We start from the raw sequence: 27,709 nt of genomic DNA, 5'->3' as shown, positions 1-27,709 counted from the left end.
TTCTATTAAGATTGTAAGGGGCCTGCTTTCTTTGCATAGTAGAGATTTCATCTTTCATTGAATGCTCTTATTTATGCTAAGTATTTACTTATGATACAGATCAAAAAGGATTCAATGTATATCTCAAGGCCTCTAACTTACACTTGTCAAAATTGTTAAAATAATTATAACCATGTGTTATTTAAAAAAGTACTGAATATTTAACATACTAATGAAAACTAGCAATAAAAATGAAAACTATACTCTACCTATCAATAGCTAATTCAAAATCTAAGGCTTAGAAACCAGTAACAGAATGGGCAACTCAATTGGATTCTTTTGGGATCTAGTTTTCTCTTCTATAGAATGAAACTATTGGAATGGATTATTTCTCTGGTTCATTCCAACTTCAAAAAGTTAGGGTTCTGGAGAATGAAGTTTAGTTGTGTCTTCGTTAATTTGAAGAGTTATTTTTACTCATTAGATGACCCTTATTGTGCTCTTTGTGGTTTGTAGTCTTAATTCCTTTCTTAAAATTAGGAGTTACTAAATTATGAGGAGCTATGCCACTAGTTTCTGAACAAATCAGTTATTTTTATAGGCAATAACATTCATTGCATACAGAAATTCCTTTATTAAGTACTTCTTCAGAACAATTTAAATAAACATGGGTTTTAGCTCAAGTACAAGCCTTATCTATCTAACAATTCTTATCCACTATGTTCTTAACATAAATTATTTACTTCACTTTGACTGCTGAGCCTTTGAACTTAGTGTCCTTCTTTGGATCTTATATTCTTTCAATCCTCTATAAAAAGTTTTGTTTTAGAATTGCTATACCTCATATATACACATATACATAAGATAGACATGAATTTGCATGCCTATTTAAGACAACAAGAAATTGGATGATAATTCAATGTAACTGAATTTGGTAAATTCATGAGTTAAAATCCCATATCCTATCATTTTGTAATGTAGTGATATTTTTATTATGTTTCTTTTACTTATGTGATTAAGAAGTGAATTATTTTTTAGCATTTGCTGTGTGCAGGACCATCAGAGATACAAAAATAAAAATTGCATAGATAATGCTCTTCATTAACTTAGTCTAGAGTGATACTAATAATTATGTATATTAGGATCTCTTTAACTGCAAAGGCCCGTTGATATAAGAAATTTAGGAAAGAAAGATGCATTCATAAATGTATGAAGATTGGGCTGGACAGAATGAGACTGGGGAATAATGAATAGTCCAGGTTATATGAACTGTAGGTTGTATAAAGAATAGTATCATAAAATAAGTTCCTGAGAGATAGTTATTAGACAGATTTGAAGTCCTTAAAAGTCAGGGAAAAGAGTTCATGGAGAACCACTGAAAGTTATTGAGTAGTAAATTAATATGATCAAGCATGTAATTGGAAGTCAGTCAACTGAATGATGGTTTACAGAGGGAAGAATCTAGAAGAGGGAAGACAGGTTAGCAGGCTTTTATAATAATTCATATCATCTCCAGTAATGAGAGCATAAACTACCATGTTTATAACATTAATTGAAGGCAAAGAATGAATAGAAGATATATTTCAGAGGTTGAATTAATAAGAGTTGGCTATTGATTACATATGGAGGTAAAGAAAAAGATAGTTTACCATGAATCATAAGATTACAATTACCATTACATATTTGACACAAATTTTAATTTCAAGAATCATTAAGTATGTTTGCTTTTGGGGTGATATCTTTTGTTAGTATTTAAGATAATTCGCAGAAACTGAAATTTGCCTCTTTCTGTGTGGCAAATGTCACACCTTTTTTTTCCTTAAGATTTTTAGCTGGGCACGAGAGTCACCACCCGATCCTCATAAACCAATGGATACATATTATGATGTAACTAGAGAACGTTTATCATCCTATTCGTTGAAGAAACCAGAAAATCTGACTGCTGATGACTTTAGTAATAGCCAAATACTTCCAGTCATTCAGACTCCAGACATGCAGAGAGGTCTAGATTATTTCAAGCCCTGGTTAGGCTCTGATACCAAGCAGCCTTTTATTCTTGTGGGACCAGAAGGATGTGGAAAAGGGTAAGAATTGAATAAAAATGTGTACTGAAATATATATATATTTGGCTTATACTAAAAGTTTATAATATTTATTCACATATTTAGAATTTCTGTTATGTTTCTTTTGAGTAAATTATCATATTCTCAGAAAACTTCTTTAATATTTTAGCTACTCAGAGAAGTAACATGACGGACAATAAACCTTTTTCTTTTTCTGTGGATGAATTTTCTTTTTGTTTAAAAGAATCTTGTTAATGAATAATTTTTAACTTTTTGGGAAGATTTTGTTTTCAATAACATAAATTCTCGGAGTATTCAAATAAGCTTTCTAATGAATATATGATATGCCTAGAAAATGTGAATCGTCCAGTGATCCTCTACTTAAAAATTATTTCATAAAATAATGGAAAATATGAATTGTCATAGACAGACATTTGCAACGGGATTTTGAGCTTTTAAAACTGATAAAAGCTCATCATTTTTACCTGTCAGTTTTCTGAAATGTGTATATTTTGTTTCTTTCTGAATGTGTTTATGTGTGTAATATTTTTAGAGACAACTGAAAATAATAAAACATTGTTTTTCTCTTTTCTCTAGCTTTGATGATTACATTTTGAATTTCCCTTTTCTGTTAAAAAAGCATTTTCATATATTTTAATTTCTATAGATTGAGTTCATAATCCTACTGTATTCTGCCCAGATGAGGCCACATCTAGAGTATTTTGTTCCATTCTGAGTGTCACATTTTAGGATGAACAGTGATCAGTGAAATAGAGAATGTAAACTGAGGAGAAACTGTTTCTTCTTGCAATGACTGCTGTCCTCTGGTTTTGACTAGAGAGAGCTGCTAAGGGAACCTGAAGCTGTTTATTTGTAATGGAGGTAGGAATGAGAAATGCTGAGGGATGCTAGTACAGGGATGCTGCCTCACAGGGGAACTTCTCTGGGGAATGCTCTGGGGTTCTGCCTACTGATCCTTACTGATGGCTGATGGGTCAGTATATCTTTCTAATCTCCTCCTCCCTTTCACTCTGTCCCTTCTCCAACCCTCTTCTTCCTGCCACCCTCTCTTCCCAATTCTTCTTGAAGCCTTTGGCTTCTTCCCTCCCCCCTAATGAACTATAAAGATACTCTTTTCTTTTCCTTTTTCAAGTCAAGGGGTTTATTGAGATAACGGGACAGGAAACTGAGGTAAGAGTGATGAGGATGTCCCTAATCTAAATGAGGAAGAATTTGAAGGTTTGAGAAAGTAGTTCAGTTAAAAACTGTGACTCTTATACAGTTAGAGAGAGGGAGGACAATAGCTGTTTAAACTCTTCTTTATTCTTCTTCACAAAGTCAGCAAGGTCTCTCAGCTTAACCACAGAGAGAAAACAAAGTCCAAAAATTTCTCCCCTGATCAGCTTCAACTGCCCCAAACCAGAGAGACAGAGATGAAATCCAAACCCAGTTTTTTTGCTGGTTCTTCTCTGTGTGTCCAGAAACCCCCAACTGCCACTCCTGGGAACATTCCGTTTAGAACTTTCTCTTGATTGACAGGCAGGTTAGGTCCCCAGCTTGTTTCTTGCACCTTGGCTTACAATCTCTCTCTCCATGCCTCTACCAAATCAGCTGGAGCATGAGGAAACAGGATGATAAAATACATTAAGGACATGTGATATGAAAATTAGTTGAAAGAACATCAGAAGTTTATCTTCAGGATGAGAAGACTTTATTGGGTTGTGGGTGTAGTGGAAAAGTGGTTCACAATAGCTCTCTTTAGGTATTTGAAAAGGTCAGTTAATCATTAAGCATATATTAATCACCAACTGTGTGCTAGGTACTGTGTGCTAAATGCTGGAGATACAAAGGAAGCCAAAGACAACTTCTGTGCTTAAGAAACTGACAATCTAATGAAATTTTATATGAGGGTGGGATTTAACTTGTTCTACTTGTCCCCAGAGAAGAAAGAATTTGTGGAATGTGTGATTTAGGCTTTACATAATGAAAAACTTTCCCCAAATCAGAAAAAAAAAATAGGCCAAAAGTTGTGTTAGATCTGCTGAGAACTTTTGGCTGTAATGTTATTGCAGGTAAAACTTATAAATAGTAGTATTTAATAAAAAGCTTGCTTTCCAAGTATATGGTATTTTAAGTATTGTACATAAAAATGAACAAAACATGACCATTGTGAAAGAACTCAAAAAAAGCAGCTGCTGATACTGAAGAATAATGCTCGCATAAGAGCTTCCTGACTCCTCATAGTGTTGCCAACTTAAACTCCCTGTGCCTTAATTCTTCACAGCAAAGATACTGTGAGTAAAAACAAATTTGTTAACTATAGAGTTAGGAGAGTCACAAAGTTGAATGGCCTGACATAGAAAGTATTTAGTTCTTTCCAGTTGTGGAAGACTTTGAAGAAATGATATATAAGATATTAAAAAAAAAAACAAACCCTTACCTTCTGTCTTAGAATTAATACTATTTATTTGTTCCAAGGTAGAAGAACAGTAAGGTCTGGGCAATAGGGGTTAAGTGACTTGCCTAGAGTCACACAAATAGGAAGCTCCTGAGGACAGATTTGAACACAAGACCTCCCTTCTCTAGGTCTGGCTTTCAACTGAGCCGCCTAACTGCCTCCTATTAGAGATTTTCATTGGATGAGATGACCTCTGAGAAGTCTCTTCCTACTATTAGATTCGTGTGTGTATGTGTGTGATTTTGTTTGTTTGAAAATAATTGAAGACTATTCATCAATTTTATGAAATGTATTAGACTAAAATCAGTTAATAAATACATTTAATGTTAATGAAAAGCATAAAAATATTTAAGAAATGAAATAATTTTTGAAAATAAGGATTTTATATTTCTGTGAATCAGTATTTTAATTAATATATTTGGTTACTCTTTTTAATGGTGTATATTACTATTCACGCACACTTTCTTGTGCAATTCATATCTATGTCCTTTACATCTTATTGCAGGTCTATCCAAATTGCCAAAGTCTTCCCTCAGATCTGTTGGCATTGTGTGTCTAAGTAGTAGAATAGGTTGATGTTTATCAGCTATTCATATCCATAAGTCATCATTCATTAGCTAGTGATGGGTGCCACTTATTTTTGTTTAGTAACTAGTCTTACTCCTTTTCTAGAAATAGGATATTTATTATACTTCTCTAGTGGAATTCCTCCTTAGTAAGAGGTTAAATACTATTCATTCTTACCAAGTGTTTCTCCTTACTTTTAGGGTAACATAACTTTTGAGTCTTTGGAGATATATATATATTTTATAATTTGAAAGAATACTTAGAAGTATAAGGATGTGAACATTTGCTACTGGGAAAAGTTTGGGATTCTTCTCCTATTTTCTGTCTCTTGTTCTTCCATGGAAACCATAATCAAATCAATACTACAGATATAACTTGGGTACATGTGACAATGTTTTGCCCTGTGATTTTACTTAAAATACCTGACTGCTTAAACCAAAACAACTTCATTGCTTGGATATTGCTCTTCTACATTTGTTTTATCTTTCTATTAGGTTTATTAGTTCTTTGAGATAAGGGACTGTCTCATTTTGTATTTTTATTCCAGGATATTGTATTTGTATATTGTGTATATCACAGATAAGATACTTAATAGATTATTGTTGATTGATTGACTTATTCAACACAGTCTCGTTTACAAAAAGGACCATTTGGAAGGCCTATCTATAGGGAATATTTCTTTCATTTTGACTTTCATTGGCCATCCTTCATGAAAGTAACAAACATCATCTATGAGCATTCATCTTTCTGGTTTTATTCTTCAATTGATATTAATCAGTGATTCATTAAATACTTTCAGTTGTATCTTTCAAGGATTCTTATATAATTTTTTTTTAAACCCTTACCTTCCATCTTGTAGTCAATACTGTGTATTGGCTCCAAGGCAGAAGAGTGGTAAGGGCTGGGAAATGGGGGTTAAGTGACTTGCCCAGGGTCACACAGTTAGGAAGTGTCTGAGTCCAGATTTGAACCTAGAACCTCTGGTCTCTAGGCCTGACTCTCAATCCACTGAGCTACCCAGCTGCCCCCTAGAATATCATTTTTGAAAGCCTTCCTGTTCTATTCTCATACTCTCATCAAGGATTATCTGCATATACATTTAGATTATTGTCATAAAGATTTTACATGAATAGGAAAGTAGGTTATGGTTATTGATTTTCTTTTTTCTTTTTCTTTTTTTTTTGGTTTTAAAGTTCATGACTATTTCTAAAGCTTATGGTATTTTCCTTTCTTTTAGGTACCTTGAGAATTGATTCACCCTCAAATTTTTTTCCATGGACATATGCCCATCTGTATTTATTTGATCTGGTCTAACTCTTTTTCTGTTATTTATTTTTTGTATAGTGCTATTTCTACTTCATCTAAGACTATAATCTTTAGAAGTCTACCTGTGGAACATCTACTATATTTTATATATTTTGACAGACTTTTTAATGTTCCATTTATTTATTCTATCTGTTCTATACAGATTCTTCTTAAGTACTTTTAAGACAATCTGCCTTTATTATAAAATCTATTGACATGCTTTTGGTAAACATAATTTTTCTCAATTACTTCATAACTATTTTGTAAGGTGATATCCCTCATATTTTCCCACAATCTTCTGTAAGATTTTAAAATGGATTATATTTTAAACTATTACTTCCTTTGTAAGTAAGGTTCTTTTGGTTTCTTTGTTGTAATGAACAAATTACTTTGGCTAAATATCATTGGAAATTGGTAATAGTGTTAATGTCTAATCTTTTATGCTTCTCTTATTTTATTTTTTTGTTATCAACAGCTTATTTAAATAGGTCAGTTCAGAATTGCCTTAATTTATTACTCTAATAATTTTTGTTATTCCAATTTGGTCTTAATCTTTGCTCTAAGAAATATCAGTGTGATTGTATAAAGCTGCTTCAGAGATTATTTCCATACTCTAACCATAACCTTATACTCTGTTAGCCTTCAGAGCTCAGATTCATTCTATTGCTAGGATTGTGTTCAAAATCTTTTCATTGTGTTAGAACCAGTTACAGGTTGTGCTCCACTGATGTAATCTTCAGCAGTCTTTGAAAAACTTTATAAAATACAAGCTCTTTTCTAGAATTAGGCATTAGAGTAGGACTGGTAAAAGAGTGAGGATTTCTTATTTTATTTAAATAACATTTAAATGGCATTTTCATTGTCCAAAATTTCACATGTATTATTTTTTTTAGAATGCTTCTTCGATATGCTTTTTCTCAACTCCGTTCCACTCAAATTGCAACAGTTCACTGCAGTGCACAGACCACTTCTCGACATCTTCTGCAGAAACTGAGTCAAACTTGCATGGTTATCAGTACCAATACTGGTAGAGTATACAGGCCAAAAGACTGCGAAAGGCTGGTGCTATACTTAAAAGATATCAACTTACCTAAGCTTGATAAATGGGGAACCAGCACTCTGGTAGCTTTCCTACAGCAGGTATGTTCATTTGTTATACTTTAATAATAGAAAATAATTTTTTTTTACTATTCTGGCTATATCTGGTTTTCTTTAATTCAAATTCCAGGAAATAATATTCTGATTTGTTACAGAATCATTGGTTACTAGGTATTAGAATAAAAAGTGGGGTGCTGGGGCTATTGTAACAAGTGGGTGGTAACATATTTACCCCAACAACAACAATTTTCCTTTGGAAGTAGCTAGCATTTCCAAGACTTGGTCAATAAAATGTCCCAGTTTCCATGACATATCCTGGATATTATAAAAGAAAAAAGAAAGAAAAAATGTATTAAACCTAATGTGTATGTAGAACTAGATGAATTATTTCTTTTGTTCTGGGGCAGAGGACAATTTGCTTAAATCCTTATGCATTCCTTTAGTATTAGGTAGGATTTCTGTTCACTCCTATCCCTTCCCTGTTGCATGATTTCTAACTCCTGCTTTTCTCTTTCTGCCGAACTAACAATATGAAATTAGTTGTATTCTTTGCCTATTCTCACATTGCAATATTGTTCACCAGTGAATAATTAATTCTTTTTATATGATTTATTTCATATGATGAGCACAGAAATATAGGTTACAAAAGCAGGTATGTTCAAATCAATTGAGGCCTTTTTTAAGATGACTAGGTTAAGAGGCATGCTTGTAGGCATCAAGAAAGGGAGAGCGAGGGACCAAAGATTAATGAGAGGGTGGGGATGATTGAAGGAGAAGAAAGGGTCAGGAAAGGCCTAAGATAAGAAAAAGTTCTTTAACAGAGTTCTGAAGGAAGTTAGGAATTGTGAGAAGTGAGAGGGGAGGTCATTAACAGGCATGTTGGACACCTGTGCAAAGGCACTGGCATGGGCGATGGAATATAATGGGTGTAGAATAGCAAGAATATTAGTTTGTTTAGACCACAGAGCACAGGAAAGAGAGTGCTCTGCTATAGGATATGAAATATAGACTGGAACCATATTGTGAAGGGCTTTAAATGCCAAGCATGAGAGAAGTATCACTTTAGTTTATTAAGCAGAGGAAGAATATGATCTAAGCTGTATTCTCTGGAGGTTGGGTGGGGGAGGAGAGAGGCTTGATTCAGAGAGTGAACTCTCAGGTCCCTTTCAGCTCTCTGATCCTACCAACGTAGTCCTGGATTAGATTATGTATATTTTTCATAGTTAAGTTTTTTTATTATGAAATTATCAAATTGCTACCAATGCAACATGCTAAGTGTAAGCAAAATTCAAATGTGTCCATAATGCTTCTAAAACTTAGTTAGACAACTGAATTTAGGGCACATCATTCTAATTTAGCTATTAACCTAATCACACTTATGAAAGATCAACAGTCTCGTGGTTGTGTGGAGTTCTGGGGAGTTTGCACTCCCAGAAATTACTCTAATGAGCAGACAGGAGGCTTAGATAGAGATTTGCAGAGAAAACGCAGCTTTATTTAGAAAAAGGGGAGAGACTGGGAGCACTGCCTGAGTGGTCTCTGAGTAACATTGTCCATATGTCTACAAATGAATTCAGAATTTATAGGAAATTAATGCAATGGTGCTTTGAGTTACCTCCCATCTGTGTGTGACATAATGTCTGAATATGTTATATTCTTTTTATCTTGTTTTACCCCCCTAACATTTCCTGGCTCTCTTTGAATCATTGTAGTATTTCTCAAATTAACATTTTCTCAGTTTTGTTCATAATGTAAGTCCAAAGCCAGTCTTTCTAGATAGGGGGACTAATTCTCATGACTATCTTCTAAGCTCCATGGCCTCCTCACTGAACTCTTTGTACTATAATTTTCTATTGACTTTCATTTTCTTAACCCTTGAAATGCCGATTGCAAGTCAATTGAGAATTAATAATAAAAGAAAAGAGAGATGTTTGGTGACTTTTAAAGGAGTACTAATAATTAGAAGGGACTTGAATGGGGGAAGGGTCTATTCACTTCAGGGAGAGGATGTCTCTACTGCTTGACATGTAGATATAGGCTTATTTTCTCTCTCCCCTGAAGGACCTAGATGAGCTAATCTGTATAGGAGAATTACAGGGATAATTGATCAGAAACTATCACTATTACTATTAATCCTAATGTTAAACCATAATTATGAATAATGCACTACTTGATTTTTACTCCACACATAATTAAAGCATTTAAATCCTCAGGGACAACCAGATTCCATACAGTAACTCCCCCCAAACCTATGAAAATGTTCCTGGTCAGTACATAAATAAAACATTCAGGGCTATTACCCTTTTTAGGATATGATCAATGGGAATTGGTGACACCTATTTTGCCTTTACTAGTGGGGAGGATTAGTTTTATAAGGATGTTGAACAGAATTTATCAGCCATTGACCTCCTTGCCACTCCTCCAAAATGGTTTTAATAATATTGCAGACCACTGGCAATGTACTTAAAGCATTTAGAATTTAATCCTAGAACTGTCCAGTTAGAACAAGACATGAAAACTACAACTCATATTTTCGATTACATTATAAGGAATAAAAATTAATTATCTTCAGCTTCTGGCTACAAAGTTTTGTATACAGTTTATGGTTCAGAATTTTATATTAATAATCATTCATTAACTTAATAGTCTATTATCAGTATTAGATGGTTAAAGATTCAACTATTGTTTTCAATTAGTTCAAAATCTGTTTTTTTGGAGGGAGCTTATACTTAATTTGTGGATGATTTAATGAACATGTAGAAGATGAGAAAAATATGCTTAATAAGCATTCCTTATATGTGTATGTGTATATGTATGTATATATATCTCATCAATTGCTTGTTCTAAAATATGACCAGTTAAAAGGGGTAGCAAGTACCATAAGGACAATGAAATATGTTTCCAGCTGAGACTGAGCATCAACCGTCTGTAGATAGAATTGACTTAAACTGATACAGAATCCTAAATGAGGAACACTGGGCAACCAGATAGAAGTTTTACACATTTACACAAGAGGAGTCACTACTGTAGTGACCAAAGGCATATATAGTCTTTAGTAGAATGCGGAGTGTTATTTTCCCAGTATTTCATAGGAATCTCAAGTGGACTAATAATCATCCACTGTTTTATGGTGGGATTAATAATCTTCTGCAACTAAATAACTCATGAGGAATCTGCTCTAGGAGATAAAGTGTAAAAGGATGCAACATCCATTTTTATTTCATTTACAGATGTAATTACAGAATGTAAATTTCATTTATATTCATTTTTTTCTGATTATATTACATCATATCACATCCATTTTTCTATTCATTCATCTTCTACAAGAAGCCTTTCCCAATTCCTCTTAATTCCAGTGCTTTCTCTCAGCTAATTATTTATAATTTAATCTTCCTATCCTTCCCTTTCTATGTATTTATTTTTATGTTGTTTCCCACATTAGATTGTAATCTACTTGAGGACAGAGACTGTCTTTTGCCTGTTTCAGTATTTCCAGCACTTAGCCCAGTGTCTAACACATAACAGATACTTGGCAAATGTTTATTGATTGACTCATAATCTCCCAAATCAAAAGGAATGTGTGGTATATTATGCTGCTCTCCCCAGTGTTCCTAAATTACAAATATTTAGGTTTATCTACTAAGTTCTAATATGTATATATGTATATATATATTTAAACACTGACTGTCAATTTCTGAATATCAATTTTGGCATCATAAACATAGATGCAGTCTCCTACAATATGCCCAAGAAGCAGTCATCATCTACAGAGGTATCATATGAATGATCAGAAAGGCTTTTGCTTAAAGATCGTATAAACACCAATTCTATGAAATCTCAGACTTGAAAACCTTTGTTTAAGGTTCTTTCTCTCTTTGCTTTTCTGGCAGAGACAAGTGCCAGAAGAATTGTTCATTATTGAAGATTGAAGCCATTTTTCTCCTATCGTTCATGCTGTACTTTTTCTTTTAAATCAAATGTTTCAATATTAGTTAAGGCACAATTTCTGTCAAGTTTTCTCTAAGACTTACAGGGCAGCAGTCTCTGCTCTGCCAGTGCCAGAGTTCATGGCAACTTTGATGAGCTCAGTCAATTGTGTCTCCTGACACAAAAGGCCCCCTCCTCTTCTTCTTTTTCCTTCTCTTCTTTCTCTTCTTCCTCTTCTGTCTAGTACGCAATACCCTCTGTTCTTTCCTGCTTCCTCAACACCAAGGGGTGGGACTTGCTTAGCTATCAATATTATTGGGAAGAAACATTTCTTGGATAGCTGCCAAGAAATTTCCTAGTTGTTAAGGGCTTTTCACTGTCAGGGTGAAAATATTTTTTCAAAAATCCACATATTTGTTGAGATAATGATTAATTGAACAATAAACTTTAAAAACCATTCCCTTCAGGTAAAGTAAGAATGTTTAAAAGCACAATTTAAGAGTGTGGATTGTGGAGTACATAGAAAACTGTGGTTAGCTAGACTTTGGAATACATTTTTATTATTTAAGAAAACATTTTAAAAGCTATACTCTTATGATGGTTTAGAGTATTTAAAATACATTTCTTTTTTTGTTTTGAAAAAAGGTGCTGACATATCAAGGATTTTATGATGAAAATTTAGAATGGGTTGGTTTAGAAAATATCCAAGTGGTGGCTTCCATGTCAGCTGGAGGAAGATTAGGAAGGCATAAGCTCACTACCAGATTTACTTCCATTGTTCGTCTTTGTGCAATTGAGTAAGTATTTGCTTATTTTTTTAGTATATTTGAATTTTTAAGGGATTTAAAAAATAATAGTAACAATGATTAAAGATGAGGAAGTATAATTTAAAGTCATTCAATTGATAAACATTTATTAAGGCTCTACTGTATGCAAAGCACTGTGTACTATGGATCAAACATCTCTTGTTACTGTCTTGATTTTTTTCATTTGTTTCACAGACTACTTATATGTAGGGATTTAGAACAAAAAATGAACTTAAGCTAATATTTATTTATCAGAAGCCCCTAGAGAATCAGAATAGAGGCTTTTTACACCACTCGGTCTGGAATGGCAGATGCTAAGATTATGGTTTCTAAAGCCAATTGATGAGACAGCAATCATTTTTAAGTACCTACTTTGTGTCAGGCATTCTGCTAGGCATTCAGGATACAAATTTATAGGTTTTAGTGATAGTTTGGAATGACCTCTGGAATTGAAATCAGAAGATACTGCGGTGTGAAAACAATCTCTGAAACCAGCTGGAGCAATTAGGAAAGTTACTCCACTTATCAGCGCCCCAGTTTATTCATATGTACATTTGGGAATAATAATGCTCATAATGATTTCTTGTGAGGCAATGCTTCACGTGCTATGTGAATGCAAGTGCTAATTATCACTAATAATTATACTATTGTAACTGTTTCAAAGATAACATTACACACTAGACTTTTAAAACCCTGATTAGAGATAAAGAAATTCACCACTGCCTATCAAATTCTCTTTCTAAAGCAACTTTTCATCTTTTGGGACTTTGTTGAGGTAAATAATAATAGCTGACATTTTACATGGAGTTTTACAATTTGTAGAATTTGTAGAATGCATTCTTCCTAACTACCTGTAACTAACTATACCTTGTGAGATACAGGTAGTAGAGATGTTATTATGACCCCTTACAGAAAAAGAGACTTAGTATCAGAGAAATTTCAGAGTTTGCCTTTGGTTGCATAACTAATGTAACGAGGGAATCACTTTAAAAGACTGATATATATTAATTTAAGGTCGCCAAGGAATCAGCTATGTAATTCCTAAATGAAAAACTCAAGTCAGCCATCAGCCTTTTTTGGAGTTTAATTACAATAGGAGTAAGAAAGGAATTAGAGATAGAGAGAGAGAAAAAGGGAGAGAAGGGAATAGGGCTTAAATACCCCTTCTGTTTAGGCTGGGCCAAAAGGCCCAAGCCCTTAGATAGCTGGGGCAAAGAAAAGAGATCAGTCCCTATTACTCACGTGTCCAAAATGGAGAAACAGTCTCAGAGGCCCCCACCTTCAGCTTCCTTCAGAGCCAGCCTTCTCAGAGCCCACAGGAACCACACCGACCAACTCTCCACCTCCCCTGGAGTCTTCAGACCCCCTATCTTTAAGGAAACCATCCAAGTTCCTCCCCTCAGTTCTCCCATCTACCAATCACTGTTCATCAATTTCCCTGTGCCAATGGAGACTCTAGCTTAACCCAGGACCACCCAGAGGTTTCTGGCTTTTGCACATGTCTGTTGAAGGTCATATTTTCAAATGATTAAATCTTTGCTCCTTTGCTACAGCCCTTTCTAAATCCTGTTAACCTGAGTAGGGTAGAGATTGGAATAATTAAATTTTGATCTAGGCTACAGCCCTTACTCAATCCTGTTAGGACTGAATAGGGTGGAGATTTATTCCAAGTATCTCCATTGTATCAATTCTAAAATCAATCATGACTCAAAGGAATTCCTGTTCTATGCTTAAGCATAGGTCAAAGTCCTTTCCATTGTTCAGCAAAAGGTTTCTGTCCTAAAGTAATCTTAAGAAGGGAAGAGAAAGAACCTCCCATGCCAATGGGGTTCCCATTCCAATAGACTATCAATAAGAAATTTTCCAAGTATGAAATATCCCAATGGTGAAATTTCCAACATTTATAAGTCTAAGGAAATTTGAGGTTTACACTAATCAGTAACAGACATGGGATTTGAAGCTATATCTTCATTATAAAAGTTCAGTGTTTTTTTCTACTTTTCTGTGCTGTTACATGTTTTTTAAAGTATAAGTGTAAAGTACAACAAAATGTCAGTAATCTTTAAATTTTATTAAAATTAGTTTATTTTTAGCACTATTGATGGACTAGATTTCCACAGTGGTTTTTTTAATAAATAAAAACAAATTTACATATTATTTTACATGTTTAAAGTCTGTTCATCTTAATCAATAAGTGTTTATTAAATACATGTGATGTGTCAGGCATTGTGCAAAGCATTAGGATTTTAAGTTTAAGGAATGAAACCATCTTTACTCACAAGAAGCTAACATTATAAAGGGAATTACAAGAAATACACACAAAATGTAGCCATATTAAATGTAAATTGAATAAATAAGTTCCATATGCATATGGACAAAAAGTTGTTAAGTACATATTAATTTAGGAGGGAGGGCAGTAGTGGTTGGGAATATGGTGAAGATTTTGCAGAAGATAGTGCTTAAGCTTATCTGAAAGGAAGAGAGACTTCTTGTGGGTGAGGTATGTAGATGGCTTGAGAGAAGGCATGGGGATGGAGATAGGAGGTCCTTTGAGGAAAAGAGGGAGAGTCATTTTGTCTGTATGAGAGAGAGAGAGAGAGAGAGAGAGAGAGAGAGAGAGAGAGAGAGAGAGAGAGCGAGAGAGTAAGAGAAAGAGAATGTGTGTGAGTGTGTTGGGGTTGGGGAAAGAGTAATGCTCATTGAGGCAGGGAAAGATAGGTTTGGACTAGATCACAAAGGGCTAAATAGAGTAGTTTGGTATTTTATCCTTGAAGCTATAAGAATCTTCTGGAGTTAATTGAGTGGAAAGCCTCATGTTCAGACTTAAGGTAAATTACTTTGGCAGCAATTGTATAGGTTGGACAAGAGTGGGGAAAGATTCAAAACAGGGAAACCATGACTTGGGTTGGGGGGCTTTTTACTATAATATAGGTGAGAGGTGATGAGGGCACAAATTTAGGTAGAAAAAGAAAGATTTTGCAACTTGATGACATGAATGTGAGGGAGAATGAGAGAAACAGATTAATGGTGAAGTTACTTGAGAGACTTGAAGGATGGTAGATATTTCTTTTAACAGAAATAAAGATATTTGGAAAAGGAGATTTTGTATATGTATAAATGTGTGTATATATGTATGTATATATACAGATATTTATATATGTATTATGTGTATAAATAATCTGTATAATCAGTAATAAATATATTCAAGGCAACTTAGATATATTTAGAGTTGTGTGCACAATAAAATTCTGGCTTAAACCAGCCATTCCTTAAGTTAGAAAAAAACCTCTTGGTTCAAATGATATTTTTCTCTTCATGATTTCAAATTTCAGAATATTTCAAAATATTTTCACAGTAATGCTCATTATTAACCCATTTTTTTGTGATATGATTTGTATTTTTCTTAAGGCAAAGAATAGATACAAGAGGTAAAAATTTAAACATATTTTAAAGTTTTTTATTCTGTCTTTTCCTCTAGTTTTACCTTAAGGAAATTTGGATTTTGTAATACTCATTTTAAGTCTTTTCATTTTTATGTTATCTTTTCTTAGTTACCCAGAAAGAGATCAATTACAGACAATTTATGGCGCATATCTGGAACCTGTTCTACATAAAAATCTAAAAAATCATTCCATCTGGGGTTCTTCATCAAAGATTTATCTCTTAGCAGGTTCTATGGTACAAGTATATGAACAGGTATAACTTTTTATATTCTTTTATCTGAACTGTCTCATAGATTTCTTTTCTTTAAATTTATGAGCAGCACATATGATAAACCAGAATGAAGTTGAATGCAAAGAAACATAAATCATCTAGTCATGGATGCCATTGTCAGAGCTTTAATGAATGAATACTGAGGGATTCTTTGAGGTAAAGACAAACCAACAAATGTATTAAATGCATCCTATGTGTTGGGGGTAAGGAGGAGGTACAGGGGTGACCAGTGAAACGGTTAAGCCCCAGGATAGGAGATGGAGCATCATGTGTGAGAAACAAAAAGGCCCATTTGACTCGATTTCAGAGTATGAGATCTGGAGGGTCAGTTAGGCCAGAAAGATAGGTTTGGCTCAGGTTGTGAAGGGCTTTGAAAACTAAATGAGCTTATATTTTATCTTAGAGTAATGGCTATTCTAGAGGTAAGGGGAAGCTACTGCTGTTGATTAAGTAGGGGATTAACATGGTCAGATCTGAGCTTTAAGAGATTTACTTTGGCAGCAGTTATTAGGATGGATTGAAGTAAGGAGACATTTGAGTTAGGGACATTAATTAGAAAGGACTCTATAATGTTAGGTGGTAGTAGTAGTAGTAGCAGTAGGTACTTAATAAATATTTATTAATTGCTTGATTGAATAACAATCAATAATAATAGCTCACATTTTTGTATCACTTACTATGTGCCAAACACTGTATTGAGCACTTAACAATCACTTTCTCATTTGATTATCACATAGATTTTTTCATGTGTTATATGTATCTTTTTCTTTTGTACTCAGTTGTGGCTTCATTATTGTAGGGAACACCTGAACTGGAAACCCTTAGAACTAGTGTATATTGTCAAGTCTTTGTACATTATATTTCTAAAGAGTTGCCTCAAGCACTGAGAGTTTAAATGACTTGCTCATATATAACTATCCTATAACTGATACCTGGGCTTCTTGATTCCATGATCTATATCTCCTTCTGTCTCTCTCTTTTGTATATATGTTACATATATATATATATATATATATATATATAATTTACGTATGTGTATACACATATGAATATTTGTGTATGTATTTATTATATATGCACATATATGTACTCACAAATACTTTCATTTACAGAATAATATAAAGTACAAAGTTGATAACATTAGAGGAGGATGAAGTTAAGGAGGCTTAGGAATATAGTTGTCTGAGAGCCTAAAAACTTATGTTGAGGAATACCATAAAGGTAAGAATTACCCAGTTTAGATTTTGGGGCAGAGGAATAGCATGATTAAGATGGTATATATGGCAAATAGTTCCTGCAATATTGTGTGAAATTTACTGGAGGGAGGAAAGGCTAGACAATAAGTCCTATCATAGTCTTTTTGCAAGAATTCAGATATAAATTATTCAGGGCCAAAATAAGAGTAGTGACTCTTGAAACAGATAGTTAGATACGTATGCCTTATTGGCTATGTAATCAAATAGGACTTTTGGCTACATAATCAAAGAGGAGCTTTTATTAACATACCCAAAGTTTCACGACATCCTAAGGAAATTTGGAATAGCACAAACTTACCTGGAAAACAATTCAGGTCCTTGAATCCTTTATCAATGTAGTCAAGTAAACAAAGATTTGTTGTCAGTCCAGGTCTGGCAAACTTCATAGAACTCTTACTGATTATTCAAAAGAACATATTATTTTTTCAGGTGCGAGCCAAATTTACAGTTGATGATTATAGCCATTATTTGTTTACTCCTTGCATTCTTACCCAATGGGTTCTTGGATTATTCAGATATGATTTAGCAGGAGGTAAGTCTTCCTTTCATGATATGCTATCATACTTTTTGCTTTAGAATGTCAAAATGTTTTATATTTTGTTTTCACAAATACCTATTTAAAAGGTTGGCAAAGTTTATCTTTAACTGTATTTCATTTGTCAAGGTATTTCTTTTCTGTGACTATTAACTACATCCTAAGGAAATTTGGAATAGCACAAACTTACCTGGAAAACAATTCAGGTCCTTGAATCCTTTATCAATGTAGTCAAGTAAACAAAGATTTGTTGTCAGTCCAGGTCTACATGATTGAAAATTATGAAATTATTATTTTTCATATGTGCTCTAAAGTTGAGATTTGGTTATATTTTTGCATAATGAATGACTTCAAAATTAAGTACTGTTTATTTTAAGCACATTTAAATGATGATATGTAATATGGTAGTGAAATTATTGTATCAAATTTCTTAGCTGGTTTTTCATTTCTTTTAGCACAATGTTGATTTCTGGGAGCTTTTCAGGAATATAAGGAAAAGTAGTTGTAGTGAAAATTGAAGATAAAGAACATAGGAAATATTATTTACTATCATTTTCATAGAATAGTTTCTTAGTGTTTTTGGTGACCTTAAAATGGGCATATTTTTTGTTTTCCTGCCTCTATATATGTCTATACTTAAGTAATACTATGTAGGTAACCATATGGGAATATTTAAGTGAATGTTATAGTTTACACTCATCAATGTATACATTCATTTATTTTAATAGAAAATGGAAATTAATGTATTTTTTCCTTTTATTGTATCTCTCTGATGCTACAATTCTGGTACGTAGACTTTATTTTTCTGATTATTTCCAACATTAATTTTAGATTTTGTGTTTTGAAACTATTTGTTAAAATGCAGATAAAAAACATTTTTCACTTTTTAGGATCATCAAATCATCCACTAGATTATGTCCTGGAAATTGTGGCATATGAAGCTCGTCGATTGTTTCGTGATAAAATTGTCGGTGCAAAGGAACTACATTTATTTGATGGTATTTTAACATCTGTCTTCCAAGGAGATTGGGGTTCAGACATATTGGATAATATGGCAGGTATATATGCTAAAATATATATGTTGTAATTTGTAATCATTATCTCTAATTTATAAATTAAGTGTGAATATAATTAAGTATAATTTTATTTGTTTTTGATTTAGTCAGTTTGTAGTATAAGCCTTATACTCTATCTTTCTAATAAATTCCTTGATTTTGTAAACATAATAAAACTTAATATAATTCATCTACTCAGAATTGAGATCGACTTTTCTTGCTAAGTGAGAATTGATCATCCTTGCCCTCAATTGTGGAAAAAAATAACCAACACCACAAAAGTTGTCTAGTGTCAATGCCCTAAAAATCAGGATGGAATTTTTTCCCCATTAAATTACTTTCATGCAGTTGGCACTCAATAAATGTCTTTTGATTTCAATTGTATTGAAAGATAAGATCCTACATCTTTTTTCTCTTCAAGAGATAGGTTTATTACCTTGACAGTAAGGAAGAGAAAAGATTCCATAAGAATCTGTAGTTGAATACCAGGATAATATTTTTGTTTTATTACATTCAATCAGAAATATTATTTCCTGTTATAATCTTGGCTTGATGTCAAACTCTGAGCTTTAGCTAAACAAGACAAAAAACTAAATGTAGGCTTGACAATTAACAGGGCTTTATGATAAGTTTTGTCCAGATTCCACCCTAGATTTGGAGTTGAGGAGTTCAATGTTAGGTGGTCTTTGGGAATCTTTGTATCAGTAGATTTGGAATAATCCAGTTGGGATTAAGGATTAAGAAAATTAGGAATGTGAAAGACTTGGTAGAGTTTCAGCACTAGTTGGAGCTGACTGATAGTTCATATTGTATTCTGTGTGGTGCTAGCTCTTTCTACCTCAGTAATGAAAGACTATCTAAATCTTAAATGACTGGTATATTTAATTCTGAAGTCAGAAATAAGGTTCTGTTATGGTTGGTGTAGGGGACTATAAGTAAGAGGGGTCCAAAGTAATCAGAGTCCTGCAAAATTAGTTTTATTTACTCTGGTTAAGTAAGCTCTTCAATGTTTGTCATACTTTCAGTTGCTTTGATGGAATCTATGGCTGTTTTTATGTTTTGTTTTGTTTTTTTAATTTGGGGAATTCCGTTTTTTTCTTTAGGTTGTTGCTCAGGTAGTACTAGTTAATACTCAATTTACATATTGAATATGGCTTCCCCCACCCCCAAAATATCAAGGTTTACTGCTGAGGCAAATGAAGAGCTTATGTTTTCCCCAAATTCTCTTGGCATGGTTTCTATTTTTTTATTTCAGTGGTACCTTCCCCCCTCAATTTTTTTTTTTTTATGAAAGCAGATTTTAATTAATTAAAACATTGAGGAATTTTTTTTTTGTCTTGCTTCATACTAGTTTCCTACTTTTCTTTTGACATGGAAACTAGATTCAAGTTTTTTCTTCCTCTGAATTGTTTCTGATACAGTATGAAATTCCCTATGATTTTATGGCTATTAACAGGTATAATAAACAGTATCTTCTAAAATGATGCTAGGAATGCTTTTCTTTAGTTTTAAGGATTTAAATTTCTAGATCTTAAGAATTTAAGAATCTATTAGAGATTGTGTCTCTTCTTCCTTCTTGTATCATATTGTTGAGTTTTTTGGTACACAGGGGCTTTTAAACTACCACTGAGTTAGATTGTTTAGAAAATTGAACAGACTTATTGCTTGGATTTGACTTTCAACATTTTATGGATCAATAGATGACTTAGAATATTTGTTAACTTGTTTTTTAAATAGTGTAATACCTTAAGAGTCCTGATTATGTTATTAGCAATAAATAATGAATGAAAAATGATAGTACTGAGATCATAATAGGCAGTTATTTTAGCTGAATTTTCATATTACTTTTGACATTTATATTTCATCAGATAGCTATTATGTAACCTGGGGAGCACGGCATGATGCAGGATCAAGATCAGCACCAGGACAGCCATTGCCTCCTCATGGAAAACCACTTGGAAAATTGAATTCTACAGATCTCAGAGATGTTATTAAAAAGGTATGGCACAAATTGTTAATTTGACTTGGAATCTGGTCATCATCAATAGCATTTTAAAATAATTATTGAGACCCCAGTCAATGATATAAGGTGTGGAGGGATAAAAAGTATAGCTTAAACACAACTCATAGCTTTTCACAGTTTGCACTCTGAAGAAGAGACCAACCAAATTCAAGTGTAGTGAACAAAAGTATATAGTTGTATATGTAAAAAAAATCATTGAAGATGATTGTTAGATGAGATGTAGGATTACTTTTTACAATTCTTTTTTCCCTTTTCAATTTAGTTTTAAAGGAGGTTAGTGATGGTAAAACAAATGGCATACTTTTTTTTATCAATAGGGATCAACTTAAAAAAGAACTGGAATTAGCTCTGGAAACTGATTATAATAAAATTAAAAGTTTTGTGGGTGATAGAACAATTTGATAAGGCTAATCCACTTCCATATCTGTTGATGTTTTTTTTTTCTCTTTGTACCTTCTTCATTCTTTGTTCCTATGAAGGCAAGTAAAATGTTTTTTTTTTTAAACCCTTATCTTCTATCTTAGAATCAATACTATATATTGGTTCTAAGGCAGAAGGGCTAGGCACTGGGGGTTAAGTGACTTGTCCAGGTTCACACAGCTAGGAAGTGTCTGAGGCCAAGTTTATGATTTAGGGGAGCAACATGGCAAAGTGGGAAAAGCACCAACTCTGGGGTCAGATAGTCCAAGTTTAAATCCCAAAGGTTTAAGTAAACATTTATAACCTTGGTCAAGTTATATAAGCTTCATGTGTTTCATTTTGCATATTTATAAAATGAGGAGGGTTGGAAAAAGTCCTGAAATCTCTGACAGTGCCATTTATTACTAGGTGATTTGTTTTTCTTTGCTATTATCTTGTTCAAGAGATTTAATAGATTATTGGAGTTTTGGAGACATAGACAATGTTTTGTGTAGGATTTTCAAGCAATTAGATGGTTTTCCAGGATATTGGTGTTATTTTTCTAATAGTGTAAGTATATCATTTAAATTTCTAATAACTGATGGGAATTTGAGAGGATTTAGTGCTATTCGTCCTTCAAGACTCTGCCCTAATGCCATCCTGATTTACCACACTGATCTCTCCTCAATATTTTCAAAGTATTTCATGTTTACCTCTTTCATGTGCTCATATTATAGTTTATATTGTGCTTATTCCTATAAATATTTTATCTCCACTTATCCAACATAAAGATTGTAAGTCGGGAATAGCTTGAGAAGCAGGCATAGAGACAAGAGGTCCTGGGATCAAATCTAGCCTCAGATACTTCCTAACTGTGTGACCCCAGGCAAGTCACTTAATTTGCCTTAGAACCAATACACAATGTTGACTCTAAGACAGAAGGTAAGGGTTTAAAAAAATATTGTAAGTGCCTTAGAAAGTGATGTCTTCCTCAGTTCCTCCCACAGTGCATTGCCCATAACTGGGAGTTTTCTGAACTGAGTAACTTCTATTACCTGGCAATATTTTCAGTAGTTGTAGGGATAATGCTCTGTGTCACCATATGTTTGAAAGAGACATTAGGAATTTTAGCCTAGGGGATATTTCTATAATAAGGCAGTAGTATCTGATAGATAACTAGGCTTGAGAGATGATGAACTGTCACTCTATTTCTGCTTCTTGCAAAAAAATTAGAAATGGGTTTGTACTGGGACATAATTACATAAATATTCTCTTGTGATTTCTCAAAGGGTATTATTCATTATGGACGAGATAACCAGGATTTAGATATTTTGCTTTTCCAAGAAGTTCTGGAGTATATGTCTAGGATAGACAGGGTGCTGAGTTTCCCTGGAGGCTCCCTTCTCTTAGCTGGGCGTAGCGGTGTGGGACGTCGAACTATCACTTCATTAGTCAGCCACATGCATGGAGCTGTACTGATTTCCCCCAAGATTTCCAGAGGGTATGAGCTGAAGCAATTTAAGAATGATCTCAAACATGTGAGTAACTTATTTTTTATCTCATTTTTGATGCTAGTTGAATATATATGTAATTAATCTCTTAGAATATGTGAAAATGCTTTTTGGAGAATATGTAGAATTCTCTTACAAAGATAAATTTTAGTTAAATTTTTACATTTCATTTTCTTATGATTTTTAAATTATGATGTTTAAAAACATTAAAAATACTTCAACTTTCCTTTCCTTTGTAAGACTGTTAGGGGTAAAAATTAGGGTTGTTGACTGAATCACCAGGGATTAAAAAAATACTCAAGTCAGTTTGGGATTTTTATGGTGGTTTAATTACAATAGTAGGAAGAAATTAAGAAAAAGAAGAGAGAGGAAGGGGTATAAGATTTCTCTGACCTAGTCTAAGCCAAGGGAAGTTCAGAGAACTCAGCAAGGAGGCCTCCTCAGAAGATTAAATCTAGCTCAGCTTCCAGCCAAGAGGTCTACTCCAAGATGAGGGGCCTCCTAAGAGGATAGTGCTTTAGGAGGTAAAGGAAAGGAGGAATCAGCCTAACCGCTCACCAATTCTCGCTCAGGGAAGATGTCTCACCTAAACCACACTACAAAGCTTCTCCCAGTAACCTCACTGCCACGCCACAAACGCCAAAACCCTCCAAGAGCTGCAAGCATGCCAAAACGCTGCCCAGAGCTCCCAACCTTGCTGAGTTGTGAGAGCCCAACATCACTGAGTGAGCCCAACGTCTCTGACAGAGAGAGAGCAAGAGGAAGTGACACAAAATATAAAGGCAGTTCTTAATATCACTTCCTGTGTCTCATATGTAGCAATGGTAGTTTAAGTTTGGTTTAGGGCAGCCCAGGGGGCGTCTGTCAGTTGTTTTTGATTTGTCACTTGCTAGCACATGTTGGTCATAGGCCATCTTCCTTACATCTTCCTTAATTCTTAAGTGGGGGTGTATACATTCCTGGTTGCTAGAATTCTAAAGACTAAGCAGAGTGGAGTAAATCTAAAATTCCCAGTCATAAGTACAGAGAAAGGATGAGCTATCAGATAGGCATATGAGAAAGAGAATGGGTATGGAAATGCCAAAAACAGTTAAAGCTTTAAGTTCTGCTTTAATATCACTAATATAAAATGATTTGTTTTCCTCATTTATGAAATTTAACCATAGACTGGATTTATTATAGAGTTAGTGCTGTAAGTATCTGGTTTTTAATTAAATTAATAAAAGTAAAAAAAACCCCACAGATATCTAAATCAATCTGCTTATAATTCTTATGTAAATCAGTTGACAGGTAACTTGGCATAGGGAATACAGAGCTGACTTCTGAGTGAAGATCTGTGTTTTAGTCCCACCTCTGACATATAGACTAGTTGATCCTAGACTGGTCACATAACCTCCCCTTAGCCAGGATAACTCCCTAAGAATATGTTTATAGACAATTAAAGATTGTCATTGGTAGGAGTATCCTTATTGGGAATTATCAGTCCCTATGAAATCCCAGATTTAGATTGAAAAGAAATCAAATTTTGAAGTATATTTCTGAATATTTGACTTTACCAGTGCCTAGTACAGTGAATGCCTGGTGTAGATATGGAGTGCTTAATAAATATTTATTGAGTGATTACTAAAATTTTATCTCTTTATTGTCAGGTACTACATCTTGCAGGCATTGAAGCTCAGCAAGTAGTTTTGCTTCTTGAAGATTACCAGTTTGTCCATCCTACATTCTTGGAGATGATCAATAGTCTTTTATCTTCAGGTAGGTAGGGAATATTTGCTATTCAAGAACATATAATTCACAATGAAAGTACATGATTTGAAGTGTTCTGGATGTGGCTAATCCTTTAAGTATAATTCTTCCCTAAGTCAGTGTGATTAAATATGATTAAGGAATAAAATCTGAAGAAATATATTTAAGAAAAAAACTGATTTAAAAAGATGTCTCTACATTTTTAGAAATGTCAGGACCAAGAAGAATAAAATTATGCTTGTGAGTTTCAATACCTTATTTTAATTATTGAAATTTTTTTTCCCATTGTATCCATACTTACTTGGTTCAAAGCACTGTACTGAGTCCTATGGGAAGCACACAGAAGCAAAGCATTTTTCCTGTCCTTAAGAAACTTAAAACTTATTAATGAAATAACAATCTGTATATGTTATAAATGCCTTTGTGTATGGTAAATGTTTAATACATGTTAAATTAAATGATGATCATAGTGTAGGGAAAAGAGAATGAGGTTTTGAGTTCAGCTTCTGTCCTAATAGTTATGTGACTTTCAGTCAAATTACTTATTTTTCTCTGGGCCTCAGTTTCTTCATCTGTAGAAGTTCCCTTCCACCTCTGATGTCCTATGATATTCAAGAGGGTCATTTGCCAGAAGTTTCTATATATGTGCCTTTGTGTATGTGTGTGTGTGTGTGTGTGTGTGTGTGTGTGTGTGTGTGTGTGTGTGTGTATTTGAAATTTGTTCTGGTTTATTTAGAAAGAAAAGGAATAGAGTATCTTTTTTGCAGAATGAGGTTTAGAGAATGTAGTTATAAAAGCTTTAAGCCATAGTGTAAGCATATTAAACTTTTTATTATGATAAAAAAGAAATGCTGTGTGGAATGATATGGTCTGTTATGTGAGCCTCTGGATCAGGAAGAATTTGGTTTCTGATCTTTCCTGGTGGTGTGACCCTCAGAAAATCACCTAACCTCCCAGAGAATTCTCTACAACTATAAAGCTTAGAATAGGGAAGAGCCACCAATCTATATTTGTAGTTTCACAACACCAATCAACTCAATTTTCAAGATTTAATTTGTAGTTACCAAAATAGAAGCCCAGCTATAGAATCTGGGCCTCTGAAACCAAGGCTTCTAGAGTCTTCTTTAGAGTCTCTCCTCAATCATATCCCCTCAACCAATGGGGGAAGTTTTGGAAGGGAGAGAAAGCAGGTTTTTGTTGATGAAAAAAATTAATTTAGAATACCAATATAATCCCAGGTTGAGTTCTTGTTCATTCAGGCCAAGTCTATATTTATGAACATAACCTAAATTGATGAAAGATTCCATAACTTTGTTTGTACTCCTTTTAGTGACCAAAACAAAAACCTAAAAGTATATTATTTATAGTATTATATGAATGCTAACAAATAATTGCTATCAGTAAATAATAGAGGAGTTCAGAGGAGGGAGACACCATAGTGAGTTAGAGGATAGAAACTAAAGCTTCATAGGACATTTAGAACTTTATCTCATATTTCAGAGATGGTAGGATTTGATTGGTGGAGAGATTTTTTAGGTAATGGAACAGTGTTATTGATGGTGCAGTAGCAAATGTTTCATGGAAGAAAAACAAATGAGACATAAGGTTTAAAAAATAGATTGGTATCTTGAATGCCATTCTCTTTTACCTTATAGAAGATAGGGAACCACTGAAGAATTTTGAGTTTTTTTAAAAACTTGATCAAAATCTATGTTTTAGATAGACAAATCTTGCATTAAAACTACTAGAATGCTCCTAATTAAGTCTTACTCTGATTCTTGTAGCATGTAAATGATACTTTTTTCCCCTCAAAGATTATGTAGTTAGAGTGATTTAATGGCTTAACTTCAGAAACTGATATAATTTGATCATTAGAAATGATATTAAAGAAGTGGCACTTAGTTACTTTGCCACTATACTCTAAGGACCATTGGAGATTTTCATCAGATGATGCTGAAACCTTCCATATGTGTTTTTTTCCCCCCATTAGAATGTGAGCTCCTTAAGAACAAGTACTGTCTTTTATATGTATATGGCCAGCATTTAACACAGTACATTGTACCTAGTAAGTGCTTAACAAATGATTTTTCATTTATTCGTTTTACCAAGCTAGAAAGACTTGAAATATGGATGTTGTTTACTATCAATCTGTTGCCGAACATACCAGCAAATTTAGAGGCTCATTGTGAAAACATCTGCAGACTATGAGTTTTACATTCATGGTAGCCTGTGAAGATAGTTTGCTAAAGAATAGATAAGTTGTGGTCAGCATTGGTTTAGGAATGCTCATATTGACAAAATCACCTAACTTTCAGGATATATAAGAGGGATGAGAGACTGGTGGCAGAAAAAAACATTTAGGAGGCCACTACTGATTTCCAGATGTGAAATTATCAAAATCTATACTATAGTAATAATGGTAATGGGAAGGAAGGGATGACACTAATAGTTCCAAGAATTCAATAATAAAAAAACATTGATTAAATACTGCACTTAAGCTTAATTAAAATGCATATACTATTCTTTTTGTAGGTGAAGTTCCTGGATTATACTCTCTTGAAGAGTTAGAACCCTTATTGTCTCCTTTAAAAGATCAGGCTTCACAAGATGGCTTTACTGGACCAGTCTTTAATTATTTTACCTACAGTAAGCAAAATGAATTAATAGTTCATTGAAGGGTAAAAAATATAGAGTATGAAAATATAAACACATTTTAATTGAACATTATTTTGTTCATTAGATTTCCCAAGTATCATGAAGCTTATACAGATTTATTATATATTTTGCTTTTCTTTTAAATATTTTTCAAATTATAAGTACTGAAAATGTTGGGGAAAATGCTAGAGTGTAGTTAAATAAGAAAAAATGAATATAGTGTCCATTGAAACTTGAACTTCCCACCTATTTTCATGTAATAAGTAAAATATCTAACTCATCTGAAAATGATTTGAATGCTTAGGTTGCTATTGGACTTTCTGAAAGATTTGATTATTGTTCCATAGTTTATAAAAGGTTTGTAGACATTAATTTCAGTCTATGTAAAAGTATTTAGATACCTGTTTACCCTAAATTTTTTCTGTCACTTAAATTTTTTACTTTTAAATTCTTCAGAGATTCAGCAGAACCTGCATATAGTCTTGATAATGGACTCTGCTAGCTTAAATTTTACAATAAACTGTGAGAGTAATCCAGCCCTACATAAGAAATGCCAGGTGATGTGGATGGAGAGTTGGTCAGACAACAGTATGAAAAAAGTAAGTTTTC

The 27,709-nt window shown here is 33.5% G+C and overlaps 1 protein-coding gene across 2 annotated transcripts in view; it reads left to right on the top strand.

Annotated features, from left to right (window-relative positions):
* DYNC2H1 (dynein cytoplasmic 2 heavy chain 1) overlaps positions 1-27,709 on the top strand; it is a 453,597-nt gene that overhangs the window by 124,072 nt on the left and 301,816 nt on the right. The window contains exons 42-52 of one of the 2 annotated variants that reach the window (XM_056794452.1): positions 1,804-2,063; positions 7,266-7,512; positions 12,043-12,194; positions 15,755-15,899; positions 17,603-17,705; positions 18,620-18,766; positions 20,632-20,762; positions 22,475-22,723; positions 24,346-24,454; positions 26,978-27,091; positions 27,557-27,699. In XM_056794452.1, coding sequence (XP_056650430.1) covers positions 1,804-2,063; positions 7,266-7,512; positions 12,043-12,194; positions 15,755-15,899; positions 17,603-17,705; positions 18,620-18,766; positions 20,632-20,762; positions 22,475-22,723; positions 24,346-24,454; positions 26,978-27,091; positions 27,557-27,699 — 1,800 coding nt within the window. Of the gene's footprint in view, positions 1-1,803; positions 2,064-7,265; positions 7,513-12,042; positions 12,195-15,754; positions 15,900-17,602; positions 17,706-18,598; positions 18,767-20,631; positions 20,763-22,474; positions 22,724-24,345; positions 24,455-26,977; positions 27,092-27,556; positions 27,700-27,709 lie in introns of both variants that reach the window. The other variant, XM_016433898.2, reaches the window with a different exon arrangement.

The sequence above is a fragment of the Monodelphis domestica genome, chromosome 4 (assembly GCF_027887165.1).
Source record: "Monodelphis domestica isolate mMonDom1 chromosome 4, mMonDom1.pri, whole genome shotgun sequence".
Taxonomy (NCBI): Eukaryota; Metazoa; Chordata; class Mammalia; order Didelphimorphia; family Didelphidae; genus Monodelphis; species Monodelphis domestica.
This window is presented reverse-complemented; position numbering and strand designations above follow the sequence as displayed.